Source organism: Miscanthus floridulus, chromosome 9 (assembly GCF_019320115.1).
Source record: "Miscanthus floridulus cultivar M001 chromosome 9, ASM1932011v1, whole genome shotgun sequence".
NCBI lineage: Eukaryota > Viridiplantae > Streptophyta > Magnoliopsida > Poales > Poaceae > Miscanthus > Miscanthus floridulus.
In genome coordinates this window covers 90,851,330-90,874,992 of record NC_089588.1, presented here as the reverse complement: position 1 = coordinate 90,874,992, position 23,663 = coordinate 90,851,330, and the positions used below count along the sequence as shown (strand labels likewise).

The 23,663-nt window shown below is 42.1% G+C and overlaps 1 protein-coding gene across 1 annotated transcript; it reads right to left on the bottom strand.

Moving 5' to 3' along the window:
- Positions 1-12,046: 12,046 nt before the first annotated feature.
- Positions 12,047-23,587, bottom strand: LOC136480279 (uncharacterized). Its single transcript, XM_066477867.1, has 4 exons — positions 23,200-23,587; positions 17,085-17,422; positions 13,745-14,164; positions 12,047-12,904 (listed from the first exon to the last, which is right to left on the bottom strand). The coding sequence occupies exons 1-4, from the start codon at positions 23,585-23,587 to the stop codon at positions 12,293-12,295; spliced, it is 1,758 nt and encodes a 585-aa protein (XP_066333964.1). The 3' UTR covers positions 12,047-12,292.
- Positions 23,588-23,663: the final 76 nt, after the last annotated feature.

Genomic DNA, 23,663 nt, shown 5'->3' with positions numbered 1-23,663 from the left:
TTGATCCAAGGATAAGCTTCTTCACACCTCCAAATAAGGGTTATCTTGTACCATGTTGAGATAAATACTTAGAGCTCATTTTCTAGATTAAACACTAGGTTTACAAGCCCATAAACATGTCATATGCTATCACTAGATCATGTCAAGCATAGAAGAAATAGTGATATCATATAAACATCAAATTCATTTGATTTTCATGAATAAGCCTAATAAAATAGAACCACTTGAAAGGTCCTAATAAAATTGAAAATGTGACTAGATGCACTAACCATGTCCTTAGCAAAGATGTATGTCATGCCAATCAACTTTTACCTTGAATTGCTCGAAGGAGAGGCATGTCATATGAGTGGGGGGTGCATCAACATATATTTGAGAAATCCAATATGTTCAACTCATTCCTTAGCTTGCAAAACATTTTCTTATCCAATGGCTTGGTGAATATGTTGGCAAGTTGATCTTCGGTGCCCACACTCTCAATGCAAATGTCCCCTTTTTGTTGGTGATCTCTTATGAAATGGTGGCGGACATCAATGTGCTTTGTTCTTGCATGTTGAACTGGATTGTTTGTTAGCTTGATTGCACTCTCATTGTCACATAGCAGTGGCACTTTCTTGAACTTGATTCCAAAGTCACTCAAAGTGGCCTTCATCCAAAGTATTTGTGCACAACAACTACCGGCGGATATGTATTCGGCTTCGGCGGTTGATAATGCAACACTATTTTGCTTCTTTGATGACCATGAAATAAGTGATCTTCCCAACAATTGACATGTGCCTGAGGTGCTCTTCCTTTCAACCTTGCATCCCGCATAGTCCAAGTCGGAGTAACCAACTAACTCAAACTTTGCTCCTTTGGGATACCACAAACCAACATTTGGTGTATGCTTCAAGTACCTCAATATCCTCTTTGTAGCCTTCAAATGACTTTCTCTTTGTGAGGCTTGAAATCTTGCACATATGCATACACTAAACATGACATCCGGCCTTGATGCGGTCACATAGAGTAGGCTTCCAATCATAGACCGATACAACTTTTGATCCACCATATTTCCACTTGCATCACTATCCAAGTTGCCATTTGTTCCCATTGGTGTGCTAATGACTTTGCTATCACACATGCCAAATTTCTTGATCATGTCCTTGATATACTTGCCTTGACTTACAAAAGTACCATTCTTCAATTGCTTGATTTGAAGACCAAGGAAGTAACTCAACTCTCCAATCATAGACATCTCAAACTCATTAGCCATCATCTTTCCAAACTCATCACAAAAATCTTGATTTGTTGATCTAAATATGATGTCATCAACATAGATTTGCAACACAAATAAGTCTTTTCCAATCTTCTTGATGAAAAGAGTGGTGTCAACCTTGCTTATTGTGAACCCTTTAGAGAGTAAGAAATCCCTCAATCTCTCATACCATGCTCTAGGTGCTTGCTTCAAGCCATACAAAGCTTTCTTCAACTTGTATACATGGTTGGGCCTCTTATCATCTTCAAAACCGAGAGGTTGCTCAACATATACTTCTTCATTAATGAAGCCATTGAGAAATGCACTCTTAACATCCATTTGATAGAGCTTGATGTTGTGGGCACAAGCATAGGCTAGCAAGATTCTTATTACTTCCAACCTAGCAACCGGGGCATATGTTTCTCCAAAGTCAAGACCTTCAACTTGTGTATAGCCTTGTGCTACTAATCTTGCTTTGTTCCTTACTGCTATCCCATCTTGATCTTGCTTGTTTCTAAAGACCCATTTGGTTCCAATCACATTGTGTCCCTTTGGTCTTTCTACCAACTCCCATACTTTATTTCTTGTGAAGTTATTCAATTCTTCATGCATAGCATTCACCCAATCAACATCCTTCAATGCTTCATCTATCTTCTTTGGTTCAATGGATGACACAAATGAGAAGTGTTCACAAAATGATGCCAATCTTGATCTTGTTTGTACACCTCTAGAAATATCACCAATGATAGTGTCCAATGGATGATCCCTTGCAACATTGGTTGGTTGGAGGATTGGAACTTGATTGCTTGCACTTGCTTGATCATTGGGTTGAGATGATGTACTAGCCACTTGATCTTGTTCATTGTCATGAGAGCCACTTGCACTAACTTGATTTGTATCATCTTGCACATTTGAGTTAGAGAGCACTTGCACTTGATCATCTTCATCATCATTCACTTGCCTAGGCCTCAATTCACCAATACCCATGTTCTTCATGGCATTTGAAAGTTGAATGCCTCTAACATCTCCCAAGTTCTCATTCTCCACTTGTGAACCCTTTGTTTCATCAAATTCAACATCATGAACTTCCTCAAGAGTACCACTATCCAAATTCCAAACTCTATATGCTTTGCTTGTAGTGGAATAACCAAGTAGCAATCATTCATCACATTTCTTGTCAAACTTGTCCAATCTTGTGTCTTTCTTCAAGATATAGCATTTGCAACCAAAGACCCGAAAATATGCAATGTTGGGCTTTCTACCATTCAAGAGCTCATATGGTGTCTTTTCTTTCAATCGGTGACAATAGAGGCGGTTGCTACAACAGCAAGCCATGTTGATAGCTTTGGCCCAAAAAGATTAACTCACATTGTACTCACTAAGCATAGACCTTGCCATATCAATGAGTGTTCTATTTTTCCTCTCAACAAGGCCATTTGATTGTGGAGTGTACTTGGCCAAGAATTGATGTCTAATTCCAAATTCATCACACAACTCATCAATTCTAGTGTTCTTGAACTCACTACCATTGTCACTTCTAACTCTCTTGATGGTTGTTTCAAACTCATTGTGAATGCCCTTGACAAATGATTTGAATATTGCAAACACATCACTTTTGTCCACTAGAAAGAATACACATGTGTATCTAGTGTAGTCATCCACTATCACAAAGCCATATTTGTTTCCACCGATACTAGTGTATTATGTTGGCCCAAACAAATCCATGTGCAATAACTCAAATGCTTTACTAGTGCTCATCATGCTTTTCTTAGGATGGGTGTTTCCAACTTGTTTGCCGGCTTGACAAGAGCTACAAAGCTTATCCTTTTCAAACACATCTTTCAAGCCTTTAACTAAGTCATGCTTAACCAATCTATTCAATTGTTTCATTCCAACATGACCAAGCCTTCTATGCCATAACCAACCCATGCTAGACTTAGTGAACAAGCATGTAGATAATTTAGCTTTACTAGCATTGAAATCAACAAAGTATAGATTCTTATATCTAAAGCCTTTGAAGATCAAGTTAGAGCCATCTACACTTATGATTTCTACATCATCTACCCCAAATATGCATTTGAATCCAAAATCACACAATTGTGCCACGGATAGCAAATTAAAGTTCAAGCTCTCTACTAGCAACACATTGGATATGCTCATGTCATTTGATATTGCAATCTTACCAAGCCCTTTGACCTTGCCTTTGCCATTATCATCAAATGTGATACTATCATAACCATCATTTCCATTGGTGTTGATTGAGTTGAAGATTCTTGCATCACCGGTCAAGTGTTGAGTGCACCCACTATCAAGAACCCAATGCCTTCCTCGGCTCTGATACCACTTGAAAGGTCCTAATGGCTAGAGGGGGGGTGAATAGCCTAATAAAATTTTCTACAACAACACTTAACAAAATGGTTAGACAATTATGAGACGAAGCAAGTGTTGCACTAGCCTACTCAAAATGCAAGCCACCTACCACAATTCTAGTTTAGATAGTGTCTATTCACACAAAAGCTATGACACTACCTTATGTTAGTGTACTCTCAAAGGCTAACTAAAGAGCCACACCAACCAAGCAAGCAAGCTCTCACAACTAGCTACACTAAAGAGCTTGTCAACTAGTTTGTGGTAAAGTAAAGAGAGTGATCAAGAAGGTTATACCGCCATGTAGATGAAGAAACCAATCAATCACAAGGATGAATAATAATGAAGACCAATCACCTCGAAATCAATGATGAACACAATAATTTTTTACTAAGGTTCACTTGCTTGCCGGCAAGCTACTCCTCGTTGTGGCGATTCACTCACTTGGAGGTTCATGTGCTAATTGGCTTCACACGCGAAACCATCAATAGGGTGCCGCACAACCAACACAAGATGAGGATCACACAAGCCACGAGCAATCCACTAGAGTACCTTTTGGCTCTCCACCGGGGAAAGGTCAAGAACCCCTCACAATCACCACGATCGGAGCCAGAGACAATCACCACCCTCCGCTCAACGATCCTCGCTGCTCTAAGCCGTCTAGATGGTGGCAACCACCAAGAGTAACAAGCAAATCCCGCAGCGAAACACGAACACCAAGTGCCTCTAGATGCAAACACTCAAGCAATGCACTTGGATTCTCTCCCAATCTCACAAAGATGATGAATTAATGATGGAGATGAGTGAGAGGGCTTTGGCTAAGCTCACAAGGTTGCTATGTCAATGAAAATGGCCAAAGGTGTGAGCTTCAACCAGCCATGGGGCTTAAATAGAAGCCCCCACGAAATAGAGTCGTTAAATATAGATTGAATGCAAGGAATAAGAATATATATAAATGTAGAATGCAAAGAAACATGAATATAAATATAGATCAAATGAATATAGATAGAATATTGGAGAAGACAACATATCAATACCATTGAAAAATGCAGGAGCCATAACCAAATCATGTAGAGAGAGAGAGTGGATGTCTTGAGAATTGAGAGTGAAATGTGAGAAATGAGACTGAGAGAGTTCGTGGGTGGGTGGGATCGATGTATGTGGTCGGTAGTTTGTTTTATATAGGGGGCATGGACATCACTGCTGGTTTTTAAATAGAACCGACAGTGAAAGTTACTATCACTACCAGTTTTTAAATAGAACCGACAGTGAAGGTGCATATATGTAAAGGATATATTTATTTAGATACTACAGTGGGAAATTTTTAACAACAATGATATATTTATTTAGATAGTAATGAAATACATCAAAAAATTACAAAAAATTAGAAATAAGTTACATATACGATAACAAAGACCTTACACTAAAATTGCATATACGATAACAAAGACGTATTTGCATACAGGTCAATGTTACCATCAATGTGTATCAACACATTATAATTTAACCACCTCAGTAGCATTCTTCTAGCACCAACTAGGGTCAAACAACAGCACCGAGGTGGTCTACGAGCTATACCGATTGGAGATGATAAGTGGCATCGATGAATCCATGCCTCTGCTATACATGGCCTTTTTCTTGGTATAGTCCAGAGCACATCGGATTCAGCTCGACACCACAGCGGATGGCTATGTGAACCTCGTGGCATCTTCAATCTTCGGCGTTGCTCTATCTTCAGTAGCATTCTTCTAGTACCTCATGTGTGCACCATTTTGGTGGGCTACGATGCATAACGATATCTATGGTTTGTTGTGAGAGAAAAACATTGTATCATGGCTGATAAGGCCTGGCTGAAACCAACATGCATGGAGAGGCTAGCTCCTGGCTGAGGGCCATTTTATAGGGGCTAGCAGTCGTGGTACATTTTTATTTCTGAACTAAAGTTGTCGGGGTAGGTGGAAGCAGTGTTCCAATGGTTCTGGTCATGGGAGCACTGTTGGCATGTGAGGAGCATCTACACATCACTGTCGGTTTTACTTTAAAAACCGACAGTGAATGGGGCCTTCTGTGTCGGTTTGAGCAACCAACTATGATAGAAGCTATCACTGCCGGTTTTAAAACCAAAATCGGCAGTGAAGGGCCCTACCGCCAACTTTAGGTAAAAAAATATAAAAAAATAGTGTCGGTTTGGAGCCTGCCATCGTAGCCTTTTGTAAAAAATATAAAAAAGTTTGGCCTGCCTGAGATTCGAGCGCGGGTCACGGGGTCGAGAGTGCGCGGCCTTAACCGCTGAGTTAGGATAGGGAATCGGTTAGAATGGTTTTATTTTTTCTTTTATCCCATTGTAATGCACTAATAAATAATAAATGCAAAATCAAAAAAGTTTGGCCCATCTGGGATTCGAGCGCGGGTCTCAGAGTACAGAGTGTGGGGCCTTAACCATTGAGCTAGAATAGGGAGTTCACTTATTTTGCTTTTCTTTCTTTATTTATTAATAGAAATAATGCAGTTAGTTTATATTCTAAAATAACACAAAAATTTGTGTCTTGATTATTTAATTCTATGATAATGAATTAATGGTCTATAATTATCAAATAATAGTGTTTGTGAACATCATCTTAATATTTGATTACATAGTCAATAATTAAATTATAGAGATGCGCACAAAATATAAATTAAATATTCAGTGCGAATTACTGATACAACGTCTGCATAATGATTACATAGTTAACAATAATCTAACTATCTTTAGGTCCATCAACAATGAGGGCCTCATTGTGACCAATTCGTACGTAAGCAGGTTCGTCACCCTCTTGAAGGATAGGTAGGGGTACATTCGCCCCGAATGGAGGCATTTCCTGATAGCCCCTGTAGTCTTCTTCATCCGTCACTCCATCGACATCGACAATCTTCATTTTCCCTTCTAGGACTACTTTTAGCCTTCCTTTTGTCTTGTTGTCCCTTGCATAGAAGACTTGTAAAACATCTCTTGCAAGGACGAAGGGGTCGTCTCTGTATGCGGTCTTAGTGAGATCAACGGTAGTGAACCCTTCGCTGTCAGTGTTGATTTCCTCGAGCCGAACCCACTGGCAGTAAAAAAGAGCTGCCTTCAACGGACCGTAGGCTAGCTCCCATATCTCCTCTATGAAACCATAGTATGTCGCCTGCATGTTGCCGTTCTCGTTGTGAGCATCAAAACGAACACCACAATTTTGGTATGTGCTCTTTCCATCTTGCTTTTTTGTGTAAAATATGAATCCATTGATCTTATACCCTTGGTACTTAAGATATGTACTCGAAGGTCCCTTGGCTAAGGCATCTAGTTGATTACCCAACTTTATTCCAAGCAAGCGACGTCGTAACCAGCTGACAAATTCCTCCTTATGTTTTTTATCCAGCCAAGCTTGTGACCTGCTCGGATACAGAGTTTGCAGCGATTGCCTATGCTCATCAATGTATGGCATCACACCCTCAACTTGCTGGAGAACAGTGAACTATGCCTGTCTAAAAGAAACAGGGTTGTCTACTATAACAGAATTCTCCCCGATCGTTCCTTTGCCACGTAGTCTTCCCTCATGACGAGATTCTGGAACTCCGACCCTTTTGATGTCTAGATAATATGTGCAGAACTCAATGGCCTCCTCTGTTGACCATCCTTCAACCATGCCCCCTTCTAGCCTAAATCTGTTTCTAACATACCTCCTAAAAACTTTCATCAATCTTTCGAAAGGAAACATCTGATGCAGGTACATTGGGCCAAGGGCTCTAATTTGATCAATAAGATGAATGAGCAGATGCAATGAGATATCAAAGTAAGTCGGCGGGAGATGCATCTCAAGCCTAACGAGAGTTTCGGCTATGTCCCGCTACAGCTGCTCTAGCGTGGATACATCAATGACCTTTTTTGAGATTGCGTTAAAGAACGAGCAAAGCTTTATGATTGGGGCATGGACCTTTGGGGGAGGATACCACACAGGGCAACAGGGAGCAGCTGAGTCATAATGACATGACAGTCATGGGCCTTCATAGGGCCATAGTTGAACTTGAGTTCTCTCATGTTCACTAGCCTCTTCGGGTTCGCACAGTAGCCCATTCGGACTTTGAGTTCATTGAAGAAAGAAATAAGCGCACACTTTTCTTCCTTCTTTAATGTCCATGACACAACCAAAAGTTCGAACTAGCCATTCTCTAGCTCCATGGGATGCAGCTCCTTCTTGATTCCCAAGTGTTGCATGTCCAGGCGTGTGGCTAGTGAATCATTCGATGTCCCCCCGATGTCTATCAAGGTGTTAAGAGTGTTAGCGCACACGTTTTTAGTGATGTGCATGGGATCAAGATGGTGGCGTACACTCAGAAATGGCCAGTAAGGTAGTTTCTAGAAAACCGATTTTTCTTCCAAACGCTCCCATCAGGCGCTGCTACTGCATTGTCCCTCTTCCCAAGGACAACCTCCAGTTTGTTGAGTTCTCGAAGTATCACAGGCCCATCTCGATATTTTGGAGCTAAGCGTTTCTCAATAGTATCGTTGAAATCTTTTATGTTCCTACGGTAAGGGTGATCCTTAGGTAGGAACCTACGGTGTCCCATATAAACTATCTTTGAGTTATTTGGTAGATTTACCGCATCGGTGTCATTCAAGCACTTGACACATCCAGTATAGCCTTTTGTCTTCTCTCCGGACAACGAACTTCGACCTGGCAGGTCGGTGATTATAGCGATAAGTACTCCCTTGATCGTGACATGTTCCTTTTTTTACTCGTCCCAAACATCCAGCACACCCTTTTCAAACATCTTCACTAGTTCATCGATCACTGGTTCCAGAAACACATCGATGTCATTCCCAGGTTGTCTTGGCCCTTGGATCAGTAGTGGCATCTGGATGTACGACCGCTTCATACAGACCCAAGGTGGAAGGTTGTATATACAGAGCGTTACTGGCCAGGTGCTATGATTGCTTCTAACCTGGTCGAAAGGATTCATCCCATCTGTGCTCAAAGCAAACCAAAGGTGCCTGCCTTACCTCTCCACTGATGTCCTTATAGAACATAGTATTGATAGTCCTCCAGTCATGCCCATCGACGAGGTGCCTCATCATTGTATCTTTCTTACGCTCTTCGCCATGCAAACAGCCTATGCACCCAGGGAGCTATAGGGAAATACCAAACGACCTTTACAGGACCTCCTCTGGTCTTGGTACCCTCATCTAACGGCCATTCCTTGTACCGTGGAGCTTCACACTTGGGGCACTTGTCTAAGTCTTTGTATTTTTCTCTACGGTACAATATGCAATTATTGGAACACGTGTGGATTTTTTCAACCTCGAGGCCGATGGGGCAGATAATTTGCTTGGCCAAGTATGTCTTTTCTGGCAACTCGTTTTTTTCTGAGAGCATTTTCCTTATTATACCTAACAACTGATCGAAGCCTTTATCGCTCAATCCGTTTATCGATTTGAACTCTAACAGCATGATGTCGGCTTCCAGTTTGCTCATTGGACAATTCATATACAATGGTGTTTTGCCATCTTGTCTTATTTTCTCTAGCTTTCTCAGTTGTCTTTCACTAAGACATCCGGTCTCTACATTACATAGCAGCTGAGAAATGCCATCGTTATCCTCGATGTCGTCAGCTAGCGTGTTTCTAAATACATTATTAACTGTGGCCATAGGTTCCGTGTTGACACTGGGTTCCTCGTCAGCATCGTGGATGGCTACGTCAGGCATGTCCACATCATCATCGTTTTTCCACAGAACATTCACACCAACCTCGCCATGCATAGTCCATATCGTATAGTTTGGCATAAACCCCCTAGTAATCAAGTGCGATCATATAGACTCAATTTGACGAATGTTCCTATGATTCTTGCAATCTTTGCATGGGCAGAAGACATGGTTCCCATTCCCAGCATGGGCTTTGGCATCGGTGATAAACTGGTTGATGCCATGCATGTACCGCTTGTCCATTCGGGACAGATGCATCCACTCCCGATCCATCTCTGCACAAAAAAATACTAAGACAGTAATTACAAAGAATTAATAAGAAATCGAGCTTCATGAACAACAATTGTAGCTCGAAAGTACCATTTTTTGAAAACATTATTGTACACTAATTATTGAAAAATTGAAATTGGTAACCCCGGCCCTGTAAATTAAAAATCATAGTAAAAAATAATTATTGTACAATATTGAAGAATAACTATTCTACTCTACTTCTAAAAACTAATTATAGCATCACATACTAACAATGATGATCTTAACCACCATGGAATAATTAGCTAGGAATTTAAATGTGTTCATAGACACCAACCTTTTGGATGATGGATTCACCACAATTTGAGCCTTGCACAAATGTCTAATTGAAAAAGTGCTCTCTAGAATGGAGAAAGAACTAGAATGAGAATCAAGCAATGTAGCCATCAAAACGAAGCTAATTAAGCAACAAAATCAAAGGAGTAAATGTTTGTTATTAACCTTAAAGCAAAAAGATCAAGCCATTCTTCAAAATCCAAGCACTAGCTTCATGGTAAAGAGCAGCCGCAGCAATGGAGGGAAGGGTCCAAACGCGCGCCTCTGTTCTCGGGATGGAAGAGAGGAGGAAGGAGAGGACGGCTGCAGCCTTTTTGTGTTGTAGGCTTATCACCGTCAGCTTTTGGCTAGAACCGACAGTGATAGAGCACAATCACTGTCGGCTCTTGGCTTAAACCGGTAGTGATGAGTGGCCGCCAAAACACCGCCGGTTCAAGCCAAAAACTGGCAGTGATGTGGTCCTTCACTGCCGGTTTTAGCCCAGCCCCAATCATTTTTTTCATTTTCAAACTCATAATCGACAGTAAAGGTACATCACTGCCAGTTCTCACAAATCTGACAGTGATGAGGCCGGCAGTAATGTGCAAATCTGGCGTAGTGGTTATTTAATTTGCAAAGGATTGGTACTTATCCAACTGTGCAAAGTGTTTTTGTCCATAAAAGAATGCAATTTGGAGTTTAGGGTCACTGAAAATATATCATGAAAATAATAGGTGTACTTAGAAAATATATTCTATAATTTTTTTTATGACAGAGAGAGTACAAATCTCTAACAAGTCATTTAGACCAAGGACCTCGTGGACTCGCTTTGCATAAAGCATTATGGTCTTGCTAGGATTACTAGCTTTACAACTCAGAGTTCCAACGAAAAAAAGCGCGAAAAGAAACTGAAGCTGACTCTAGCTACACATCTCTCTAGTTCTCTCTCTAAACACCTCTAAACACCAACAGAAGGCTCACACCGCGTTACGCAAAACAGGAAACAACTTAGGGCACGATTTGGTTACGGGCCAGAGTATGCCAAGTAAAATTAGCTTACTCAGAAAAAATTGGCCACCGTTTGGTTCTACACTTAGATTTGATCATCTAGGAAATTTTTGCATGCGTTAGCTACAGTCGACTGTGGACATGGGCACTCGCGCGGACAAGGCAATCAGCGGAAAGTGAGAGGGGTAAATGGAAGAAGAGAGTGGCCGCAGGAGGAACAATAAGGGAGATGAGCCTCTCCATGAACCAGCGGTGCCACTTCATCCTTTGGCGTTGCATCCCGTTTGAGAGGCGAGAATTCTTTCAAGCTATTGCATATGAAAGTTGAATGGTTCCTCTGGAAATCCTGGAAAAATGCTTTTGACAGGATGCATGGAAATGATGGCCATGTAACTAGCAGATGTAAATGGATAATGGATTCTCATTGTTCATGTTAATACATTTCTGAGTAAGCACATAGCTAAAAAAGTTGGTGGGTGTTACCCTATCAAAGTCCAAGTAGCTAATGATGGGTTATTATTGTCAGCACTTCTGAATTAGCTGCTGGTGCTTGGAGTATTTAGGGCGCGTTTGGCCGGGCTCCCGCCGGCTCTGGCTCCCATACTGTAGCGCAACTGTAGCGTGCAGGAGCTAGAGCCGGAGGAGAAAAAAAAAACGAGCTTCTCCAGCTCTGGCGCTATCAGTGAGAGAGGAAAGGAGGAGAGAGAAAAACGGTTCCGGTAAACAGTGTCGCTACAGGAGCCAAACGGGCTCTTAGAATTATCAGTTTCAGTTGCTACTGGCCCGTGCTAAATCCATCTGCCTGAAACTCTGAATGCTGAACCAGAATAATTCAGAGAACCCACACGCTTGAAACTCTGAATGCTGAACCAGAATGCTGAGTGTTTCAGAAGTTGCCAGAACAGTTGCAACTATCTGACCAGAGTTTGGGAATTTTTTATGAAAATAGAAGTGATCCATCCATCGCAATTGCCAGAAGGACAGGTTTCCACAAGTTGGCAAAACTTCTCTTGCAGAAAAGCTGGAAACATACTCCAGAAAACACTCTATTCAACAGTTAAACATCACAGTACTAAACGTTAGTTCGGACACGTTTAACACCTGTTGCCAGCCAAGCACGAGGGGCCATGGAGAAGCGAACAGGTAGGGATTGAAGGATACACATTATAATTAATCCGACCTCAGTTCATTCAGTTCTTGAAAGGTACCTTTCAGAGACATACTTACTACATATATTATGAATTATAACCTACATTAAGTTATTAACTAAGCAGGTAATGGGCCAAACATATTACAGACCAGGTTGAGGACTTTCCAACCACCATCACCAAGGTCCTCTATATTGTATATTTCACTACCATGCCAAAGCCGATTACGATTAGTAAGCAGGAGCCCTGACTGCTTAAGGGGGACACAGCCCAGAGCAGCATGAGATCATCAGTTCACCACATGCTTCTAATATCCTACCAGTTGGGGACACACTGTTTTCTGAGCGTGGATTAATGGGACTGCTGGTATCATAAGGTGGCACGGGTGATTCTGTGGGTGCTTCTGATACCATGGCAGTCGTTTCGCACTTCATACTTGGTGATGCCTGACGAACTTCAGCACTTGTCCTTGTTTGGGCTGTGTGTACAATTTCATTATCGACGACTTCAAATGGCCATTCATCATCAGATTGAGAATTGACTGATCCATTTGCACTGTTGTCTTGTGCTTGAACTAGATTATTTCCATGAACTTCTTTCTCATCAGGTTGATGATGATTGAATGATCCATTTGCATTGTTGTTTTGTGCTTGAACTAGATTGTTTCCATGAACTTCTTTCTCATCAGGTTGAGGAGGATTGACTGATCCATTTGCATTGTTGTCTTGTGCTTGATCTAGATTGTTTCCATTATCTTCCTTCTCAACAAGATTGACCTTCAAATGCTTGTCCCCCCTTGTTCCAGTTTCTGTTGGTTCATTAACAGCAGCAACTACAGGTGCCATGTAACTGCATGCGCCTGATCCCTGCAGAATAAACAGTAATGTGACGAACATTCATTCCTAACAGCAATACCATACGGGATGTTACTGTGGAGGTCCTACAGTGGATTCTGATAACAAAGCAGGCAATGCAGATTTGGTGCCTAGGGGGCTAGCGCCCTCGTTAGCATATCATGTTGTAATGTTTCGAAAAATCATCACAAAAGCATGTATGTCATAGTATACATAAAGTTAAGTATAGTTGCAACAATTCAGAAGGGCAGGCCTGGTGTAGTGGTGAGAGCTGTCTCACTGAGTCACCAGGTCGCGGGTTCGAAGCAGCCTCTCCGTAGATTTTCCATGGGGAAGGCTTGCCTCGGTTTTTCCTTTCCCCCGACCCCACTCATGTGGGAGCCTCCGGCACTGGGTCTGCCCTTTTTATAGTTGCAACAATTCAGTTGAAATTCATCCTAGGGCTGAAAAATTCATCCTAGGGCTGAAACTCAAGTGAGTGAAAATTTAACTAGGCTCTCCGCTACCACCGAATGTAGCTGGCTTGGTATGCTATGTTATGCAACTGATATGATTACAGGAGCAACTTCTTCACTAAAATATACTTTGCTGGTAGGCAGCAGCACATGTTACTTGAAAACTTCACAAGAAGACCAGCATTTGAAGCTTTTTCTCACAATTTAGTGGACTACTTTTTGGGGGGGGACTAATACCAAGTTACTAGCAAAAGAAAAAACTGCATTATATATTATATAAAGTATCTAGTTAATAACGGAAAAGTATATCTGACTACTATTGAAAATAATATCAAGGTGCACTAAACCATTTCAAGATAAACAAAAAACTGAATGTGTTTACCATAGGAAACATTACCTTGGGTATAGGACATACATAGTAGTCTTTGCTGCCCTTTCTCGATACTATACACTTCCCTGCGTTACACTTGCAGATTGGCGATTTATCATTAGATCCAGCTCCTTGGGGACTAATTTTAACCACAGCTGTAGCGCTTGGACCTTTTGGATTAACATGAAATGGAGTTGAAGTACCAGCACTTTGGAAGGTGGAATTAAGTGGAGTTTTAGGAATAGTAGCCTGGGGGCTGACAATATTTGGAGTTGTGGCACCAGCACCTCGGAGATTAACATTATTAATTGGTGTTCTAGGTTCAGCAACATGATTGCTTGAGATGTTGATCACGCAATTATTGCTTGGTTTAGGATGGCTTCTAACAGCAGGTTGTAATTCAGGATCAAGACCTACTTCTTCACACACGGAAACATGGTTGCACTTCTGCAAAGTCATGTTCAACAAGTAAACACTTTGTCAACTATATACACGAAATCAGTGTAGTTACATGAAAGAACATAAATATTTGTGAGTCAAAATAATTTTCAAGTTAGTTGAAAGACATTGCATAACTGAAGAATGTAAACTTCAGTTTAAAGAAGATAAAGGAAAAGTAAACACAGTGGGATTCATACAGGAGCATCTCTACACAATTGAACAAACTTGTACAATCTTATATAAGGAATAAGCCTGCAGCTTCAGAAAATGATATAATTGAAACAAAAGGCAAATTTATCCAGAGACATCAACAGAAAGCTATTTATCTTGGAAAACTAGGGGTTCTAATTGTATCTTCTACTCCCTCTCTGTTCCAAACTCTAAGACATTTTGGCTTTTCTAGATTCATTACTTTAACTATGTATCTAGACTTAGTGTATATGTAACTGCATAGCAAAATTTATGTATCTAGAAAAGCCAAAACGTCTTATAATTTGGAATGGAGGGAGTAGAAGATATGTGTGGGGCATATTACAGAAAATGCGAGGATATGGTTATGACATCAAGCTTGTAGTTATAAACTTATGAGTTTTGAGGAACTGACATTATGATATTTGGATGTAATGGGAGCACTACCGTTGCAATTAAGGATTGGAGAGACTGATCTGTAACGAACAATATAACAGCAGGATGGGGTAAACAGAAAGCTTTCATAAGTCATAGAGTCTACATTGTATTACTTGACATCATTTTGGTTGTAGTTGTGACAAAACCTACTACTTTATGTGCCCTACATAAGTGAAGTACACCAAACATTTAGACAAGTAGTGCATATGGTTGGGGGGTGGATAGGTTACCAAAATAGTCATTGATCTAATGTTTTGCTGAAAGGAAGAAAGGAAGTTAATGGTGGCTGTTGCTTGGTAGCATGGGAAAAGGTGACAACCAATTGATCTAGGTGGCCTGGGTATTCCTAATTTGCAAGTTATGAGCTGCGCATTACAGGGCTATGTTTGAATAAAACGGAGGAAGGACATCCCTGGTCAGGTTTGGACATCCCAATTCAGCCACAAGCTAAAGAAATGTTTGCAATTTCAGTGACCACATATGTTGGGAGCGGCACAAACACCATGTTTTGGACAGATCGGTGGTTATGTGGTAGTTCTTTACTTGATCTTGCTCCAGCAATAGTGGCTTATGTATCCAAAAGATCCATAAATCTTCATACAGTAGCAGAAGCTTTGGAGAACTAAGTTTGGATTAGAGACATTCAGGGGGCTTTAGTATTTGCAAGTTTGGCATGTCTAGGAAAATGTGAGTTTAACACTAGAGGCTGATCAACATGTTTGGAGGCATGAGGCAAGTGGGTACTTCACATCTAAATCGACATATAGAGCTTTCTTCTATGGTTCAATCACTTTTGAACCGTGGAAATGATTGTGGAAATCCTGAGCGCCATCAAATATAAAATATTTTTATGGCTTGCCATTTGGAACAAATATTGGACAGTCAGCCGACTAGCAAAATTAGGTCTACCACACCCGGATCAATGTGTTCTATGTATGCTATGTGATTAGCCTTTTTTGACTCATGATGTACAGCAATGCTTCCTTGTCCCAAAGTTGATAAGGGAAGGTTGTTTGTAAGGGACCGTTATTTCTTCTCTATATAAAGATGTGCACCTCTCTTTCGTGTTCGAGAAAAAAAAATGATTCAGTGAACAGCGCCACACATTGTATTGAATGCGTGCCATTAAATTTCCATGATAAATGATTGTTCACTAGTCAAGGTTTTCTTTTTTGAAAAAAAAATGGTTAAATCTGAGGCCATATGTATTTCTAGTTCTAGTAAAGAGAAAACTTGTATCATTATATTGATTCTTACACATGCTGAAAGACTGGAATATCTTGAAAATATATACATGATGAGCATTTTTGTTTATCATTTTAGGAGTGAAAAGGTAACCTTTCTATTTGGTGCTATAGGATTGCAAGAAGAGATATGGATAAGTCTTTCTAATTTCTAAAGTGCCTCTACCTGATTAGTTGTATACTAATACGATATCTTACATCACACACAGATACTTGCTCAGGTCACAAAAAGAAGATGTTGCTTGGAGGCAAATGATTGAGATGCATTAAGGAGTCAAATGATTGAGGCAAGGACACAAATTTAGTAGGGCCACGTGATCATCTTGTGATTTTTCTTAATATAAGTGTGCAGAAGTCATGGTTCATGGAAATAGAACACCAAGGACAATGGTACTTTCCCATTAGAAATCTCTCCGTTGAGCAATGGGGTATACAAAATCATGCAGCAACAAGCAAAGACAACACATTATCAACATTCTAGGAAGAACAATTAGTGAAAACAGAGCACAGGCACAAGAGATGCATTAAGGAGTTTAGGAAGTGTAGTAGTTTAAAGAGTAAATTGCACGGTCAGTCCTAAGTATTGGACTGATTTCGTCTGGGTCCCCAAACTATGAAATCGCACTCTTGGTTCCCCAATCTACTTGATTCAGTCCATGTAGGTCCAGTCGACGTGGCTGTCCACGTACGCAGGGGAGGCACGTGAGGCACACGTGACCCTCGGCAGCCACCGGCTTTTTAGCCAAAAACGCTCTGTCCAAAACCAATTCAAAACCCCTCTGAACCCTAGAAACGCTCGCTGCAATCCAGCATTCTGCTCTCCCATATGCTCTAGCATCCTCAAATCCGCCTTTTCATTCTATCGCAGTAACAGGTTTCACCGCCATGCTTCGAGAAAAAAAAATCCCCATCTAAACAGTAAAATCCTCCCCTCCAAAGCAGTACAAGAAACCATCATCGTTTTAACTAAATACTGCAGTGGTTAAACCGTAGGGTAAAAAAAACAGAGAGAGAGAGAATCTTTGCGGAGGTGAGTGTGGACTGTGGAGGCTCACCGGCTGCGACGGGCAGACGTACACCCACCGGCCGCGCTGCTCATCCCGCTTCACCGCGCAGCGGCCTCGCCCGCAGACGCACAGCGGGGCCCGCTCAATGTAATCCACGGCGCGGATGAAGTCGGCGTCAAAGTGCAGGTCGCCGCCGGAGCTGGCGTCGGCGAAGTCGAACCGCCGCCTCAGTGGGGCGCCGTGGATGGCCGACGCCGGTGCCGGATGAGGGGGAGGGGAAGGAGGCGGGGTGGGAGGGTGGCAGGAGCCGACGCTCTCCACCGGGTAGGTGCCGGCGGTGGTGCTGCTCATTGCCGCGTCGCCGTGGGCTTGCTCTCTCCCTTGCGCTGCAGCGGATGATCTCCAGATCGGTCGTAAACGATCGTTGCAAATGGGAAAGTGGGAAACTCTTCTCTTTTGTTGCCGTTGCAGATGGACAGAAACGCTAGTACAAAAATAGTAGTAAAATATAGGCCATGTTTAGATGCCCACCGAATCGGCGCCGCCGGATTTGCTGGGGCACTGTAGCTGCAGTAGGGTTTTGTTTTTATTTGGTAATAATTGTTCAATCGTTCACTAATTAGACTCAAAACGTTCGTCTCGTAAAGTACAACTAAACTGTGCAATTAGTTTTTGATTTCGTCAACATTTAGTACTCCATGCATATACCGTAAGTTTGATGTGACGAGGAATCTTCTTTTTGCATAGTGCTAAATTCTGGAATCTGGCGGCAACTAAGCCCTTGTTTAGTTCTCCCAATTTCCCAACTTTGGCACTATGCAAAAAGAAGATTCCCCGTCACATCAAACTTGCGGTACATGCATGGAGTACTAAATATTGACAAAATCAAAAACTAATTGCACAATTTGGTTGTACTTTGCGAGACGAACGTTTTGAGCCTAATTAGTCAACGATTGGACAATTATTATCAAATACAAACAAAATGCTACAGTATGCTACAGTGTCCGCCGAATTTCGTCGGCGCCAACTTTGGCACCAACTAAACGCGCCCTAAACATGGCCATACTTTCCCAAGCGTACAGGGTAGGCTTTTTTTTTCTTGAGACCTGTCTCGTCACCAACGGGCACTTTGTGTACTACGTACCTTGTAGAAGAAGGAGCAACACAATTGATTCACATTTTTTTTTTGATTCACAAGAACTTTGCAGTATAGAAAATAAGTAAATAACTCTATATTGTCCCTATCAAAAAAAACTTTATATTGTTTATGTGAAGTATATAACGCAATATTTTGGCAAAGGCACAGCACGAAGAGAATGATTTTTGTCCTTGTGTTGTAGACAGAATGCGGGAAGGAAATAACGCGCACAAAGAAGTCGTGTTTTTAACGTGGAAGTTTCACATGAGTTTTACTAGAATATATAAATATATATATAACCCTGTAGCTGGCTACAAAATAACTTATTATGTAGCCACTTTGAGTTACGATAATTATTATGTTAAATTATGAGATTATAGTAACTCCTTGCTAAATGGTTTACTATAACGTTATGGTAAATATCCCCATGCGTTATAATAACTCAACTATTGTAAATATGTATTGACATTATCGTAAATTAGTATATAAAATTATCGTAAATGAAGGTGGCTACAGAATAACTTATTTTGTAGCTGGCTACTGAATATATATATATATATATATATATATATATAAGAGAGAGAGAAACAAATTTAACTCTTAGACTGTCGGGGACCTAACACCGGGGTACCCTAGGAGGTGGAACCAATAACCATCGAACGTTAAAAACTCCCGGACGGACAAAGATGCCGCTGCTTTTCTTGCCCCAATGACGGGAGTTTGGTTCCACCTCGCCCGACGCCCTTGGGCCAGCTCCGCCTCGCCCGAGGGCTAAGGGCTAAACTCCGCCTCGTCCAACGCCCTTGGGCCAGCTCCGCCTCGCCCGACGCCCTTGGGCTAGCTCCGTCTCGCCCGAGGGCTTAGGGATAGACTCCGCCTCGCCCGAGGGCTTAAGGATAGACTCCGCCTCGTCCGACCCCCGAGGGCTGGGCTCGGTCTCGCCCGATGGATAAAGGCTAGACTCCGCCTCGCCCGACGTCCGAGGATGGACCTTGCCTCACCCGATGTCCAAAGACTGGTTTCGTCTCGCCTGACAACCTCTCCCCGCTCCCTCATGATGATAGGTACAGGGTAGGACAAGACGTTCGGGTCAACCGCGGCTTCGAGGACCATACCCTGCGCCCCGGTAGGAAAAAAGTGCTGCCATGGAACAACGGGATGGGTGCTTTAGACCCTTCCAGGCGTAGCAGAGCCTGAATAGTGTTGCGGGCGCGTGCTCCTCACCCTACAGAGTTGTAGGCGCCGCCTTCAGCCCTCGGACACGGAACCCAACGTACATATACGACAACCACTATGGTCCGGGAAAGGACTCGCATCCTCCACAAATGACGGATGTGCTGTCACCACGTTATGGTCCCAAGGGAGCGGCGCCCGCTTCATGGCCCCTCGGGTCCACCAGATCGGAGCACTCGTTTCAGCCTTCGGACGCCCTCTCCGATCGGCCCGACCCCACGTCCCTCTGACGGGGACTCATAGGAACCAAAAGGCGTGCGGAGCAAGGCTGGGCAAGGCTCATAAGTCAAAACTACTATACCAGAGTCCATACCCTACGCGGAGCAGTGCTCTGTAGCCACCCTGACATTCTACAGTGGCATCGACAGTATTGTAGGCGCTTACCATCCTCCCGCACTCGCCGGAATGGACAACAAGGCTTGGTAAACGTGAACAACAAGGCTAGGTAGCATACGCACCCTTGCGCTCTCACTTGTAAAGCCGTCCTCTTCATTTATAAAAGGGGATGTGCTTCCTCCAACAAGGGGACAGACTTTTGACAACACAACACACATCACACACAGTCAAGCTGCTACCAAGCTCTTGGCATCCTTACGACCCTTCCATCTGAGACTTGGGATCAGTCCCTCTCTCAACTGTTTGTACCCCTTACTGCGAACCATTTTCGGTACTAATAACACGAGCAACAACAGACTGGACATAGGGACATTCAGCCCGAACCAGTATAAATCTTGTGTCCTTTAGCGCACCATCCGGACCTAACGCGTATCACTATAAATTTACTTGCCGATGCTTATACGAAACACCGACACAGACGATTTTGGAAGTTGCATGAGCTTTGAAACCCCTCTAAATGAAAGTACCAAATTGTGTTGCAAAGAAATAATGATACTAGTGATGTGATGATGATTTGCGTGTGAAGTGGCGTGTATTTACAATTTTCCATGGCCTAGTAGAAAAGAAAGGATACATTAAGTGGCGTGTATTTGCAATTTTCGCTAACGGCCATGTTTGGGTCTTTTCATTCTGAAGAAAATTGGAATACAAAGGATGGGCTAGACTCACAGCCTGTTCGTTTCGGCTTATACGATCGCGGATTATAAGCTGTAATAGTATTTTTCTCTCACACAAAACCAGACAACAGTACTTCTAGCTTATAATACATGATCGTTTCAGCCGAAACGAACAGGCTGTCAGTGGTGGAACTAGGGGTGGCTAGCAGGGGCCACGGCCCCCCTAACACCATGTAAATTTTTTAATCCTATTTAGACTCTAAAGAAGATACATAGGCAACAAAGTAGATGCAATTATAATCTTACTACCTTTAAGAATAAAAAATCTGAAGCTATGCTAATTTCTCTCTATTTTCATACTAGTTATCTTTGAGAATCTTAAAGTTGTAGTGGCTCGTTGAAGTGGCAAATCCTTTGGGCGGGGCCGGCTCGGCTGCACTTCTGGGAAAGGTTGCAGCTACAGTGTTGATTGCCCCATTGTACTGCATTCCTTTGCAGTGGCAATAGTAGGGCTACAAGTCAGGCAATAGTTTGAGCGTGCTATATCTTCTTTTGGTGTTTATTCCCCTCCTACTGTTGCTACAACTACAAATAGGTCATGTTTGTTTCTTTTATAATTCGTACTTTTCAGCTTATTTTTTCAATCGAAAAAGTGTTTTTTCTCTCATAACAAATTAGTCGAAACGGCTTATTTTTTTAGCAAAGCGAACGGGGCCACAATGTATATGTATAGTACTCCCTTTACTCAAAATTGTACGTCGTTTTTACTTTTGATTTGTATGTTTTATTGTGTATATAGGCATAGGTGTATATCTAGATGCATATAAAAAAATTTGCACCTAGAAATGCTAAAATAACTTATGATTTAGAATAGAGGGATACTTGATTGAGAGACAAAACTATAATCGATGATAGGATATTCGTAGACCATATTTTAATAACCCTTTTGGCCAGGGCCGTGCTCGATAGTTGTTGAGCCGGTACTACGAGAAAACATAAAATGACACGAGACATGAAGAGTCTGACTGGGTGATAGCCAAATTTTGATTATCAAAACTTAGGTATGTCAAAATTTTGGTAGTCATTTGGTTTGCTAACAAACTTGACCAATATCTCACAATTAGAATGCCAAATCTATGGCTAAAAATTTTGCCCTAATTTTCGTAACTTTTTCTTATCAAATCTTTAACACGGCAACTTTTAGTAGCCAACCAATCAAACCCAAGAATGCCGTATTACCCTCAGGTCACACTCCCACCTAGTACAGCATACTCACTCCGTTTCTAAATAATTATCGTTCATGCTTTCCAAAAAAATACTTCGACTAATTTTATATAAAAATATTAATATTTGTGATACATAATTAATATCATTAGATAGATTATTAATTTATTTTTATAATAAATTTATTTAGAGATATAAATGTTGCACGTATTTTGTACATATTTAGTTAAATTTATGTCACGATAAAAAACAACAGTTTAGGGACGGATGGAGTAGATATAGGCCCTGTTTGGTTTCTACGTGCGCTCCTAAAATTCTTGTCACATCGAATATTTAGACACATGCATGAAGTATTAAATATAGACTAATTATGAAACTAATTACACAACTTGTGACTAATTTGCGAGATGAATCTTTTAAGCCTAATTAGTCAATGATTTGATAACGTGATGCTACAGTAAATATGTGCTAATGACAGATTAATTAGGTTTAAAAAATCATCTCACAAATTAGCCTTCATCTATATAATTAATTTTATAATTAATCTATATTTAATACTCTTTATTAATATCTAAATATTCGATGCGATATAAATTTTAGAGATCCCAACACCCCCATAACCTCTGCCGTCCTGAAAAGCGCACGCAATGGTCATCTCAAGTTTGCCACTGCCGCCGCGCATCCGTCCCCTCATGAACAGTGCAGGTCTCGTGTCAAGTGTCATTTGTTTTTTTTTTCCTATCTTTCTTGTCAGCAGACAGTAGTGCCGCAGCCCCTTCTTTTTTTTCCCTCACCTCTGCCGGCAAGCTTGAATAAGCCAACAGCTTGCTTGTTTGGCTATGGCTTGTCGTAAATGATTGTAAAGTTTCAGTCAAAATAGTATTATTCTCTCGTACAAACTAGCTAGCAGTACTTCTTTATGAACCAGCAACGATACAAACCAGCCGAACAGGCTGCAAGCAGGAGCTAGACAGTGATCCTCCATGGGGAATACCCTCAAGTGCTTCAGGGGAGAAGAAGGAGGCCAAGTGGCGTACCACTTCCAGCTGCAGGATACTGCAGCGGTGGTGATCCACCCAACGCTGCTCCTCGGGGTATAGACCCCCATGACGTCGTAGCCATCTTGATGGGCGCCTCCGCCCTGATGCAAGTTCGAATCTACCCGCATGTTCGGGAGGCCGTAAATGATCGTGGATTATTTACTGCTGGCTGGTTTAGTGTGAGAGAAAAACACTGTTCCCGGCTGGAAATTTACGATCGTTTACGAGCAAGCGAACAGGCGGATCGATACTGCTGCCTGCCAGTAAGACATGTCCGGTTCATTTTGCGGAAAAGCCACGGTTGAAAGTATTGTTCGCTGGTTTATTATGAGAAAAAATACTGTTTGTGCTGAAATTGTACGGCCAGGCAAGCGAAGAGGTCCCCCTCCCCTTTTTTTTATGAGAAAATTTCTTATTTGGCCCTAGTTTAAAGTTATCTTTCTTTCATGGCCTTGAAACAAAATTTCTTACCTATTTTGCCTCACTCGAAATTTTGTTTTCCAATCTAGTCTTACCGTGAGATCTATCGAAGTTTGCCATCGTCGAGTCGTCAGTTTTTATTAAACAGACAGAAATACCCCTAACTGAACCGTGTCTCTCTTTCTCTTCTATCTCAGACCTCTCTGTCTCATCTCTGTCCCTCGAGTCCGCTCTCTTCTGAAACAAAAAGAACCCTAACCCTAGGTACCGCGGGGCGGCGGCCAGGGCGCGCAGGCTCAGCAGGCGGCTGGACGGGAGGAGGCAAGGGCGTGCGGCGGCCTGGGCTCGAGGCGACCAGGGCGCGCGGCTTCCTGGGGTCGCGGCGGCCAGGGTGCGCGACGGCCTGGAGACAGCGGCGACCTCCACTCCCGTCGCACAGTCGCCGCCGGCAGCCGCGCGCGCAGCCGTCTCGCCACGGTCCATCCCCTCGCTGAGCTCGGTTTCTGTTCAATTTTCGCGCTCCCTTCCCCTCGCATCTGACACTGCCAGCCACGAGTTC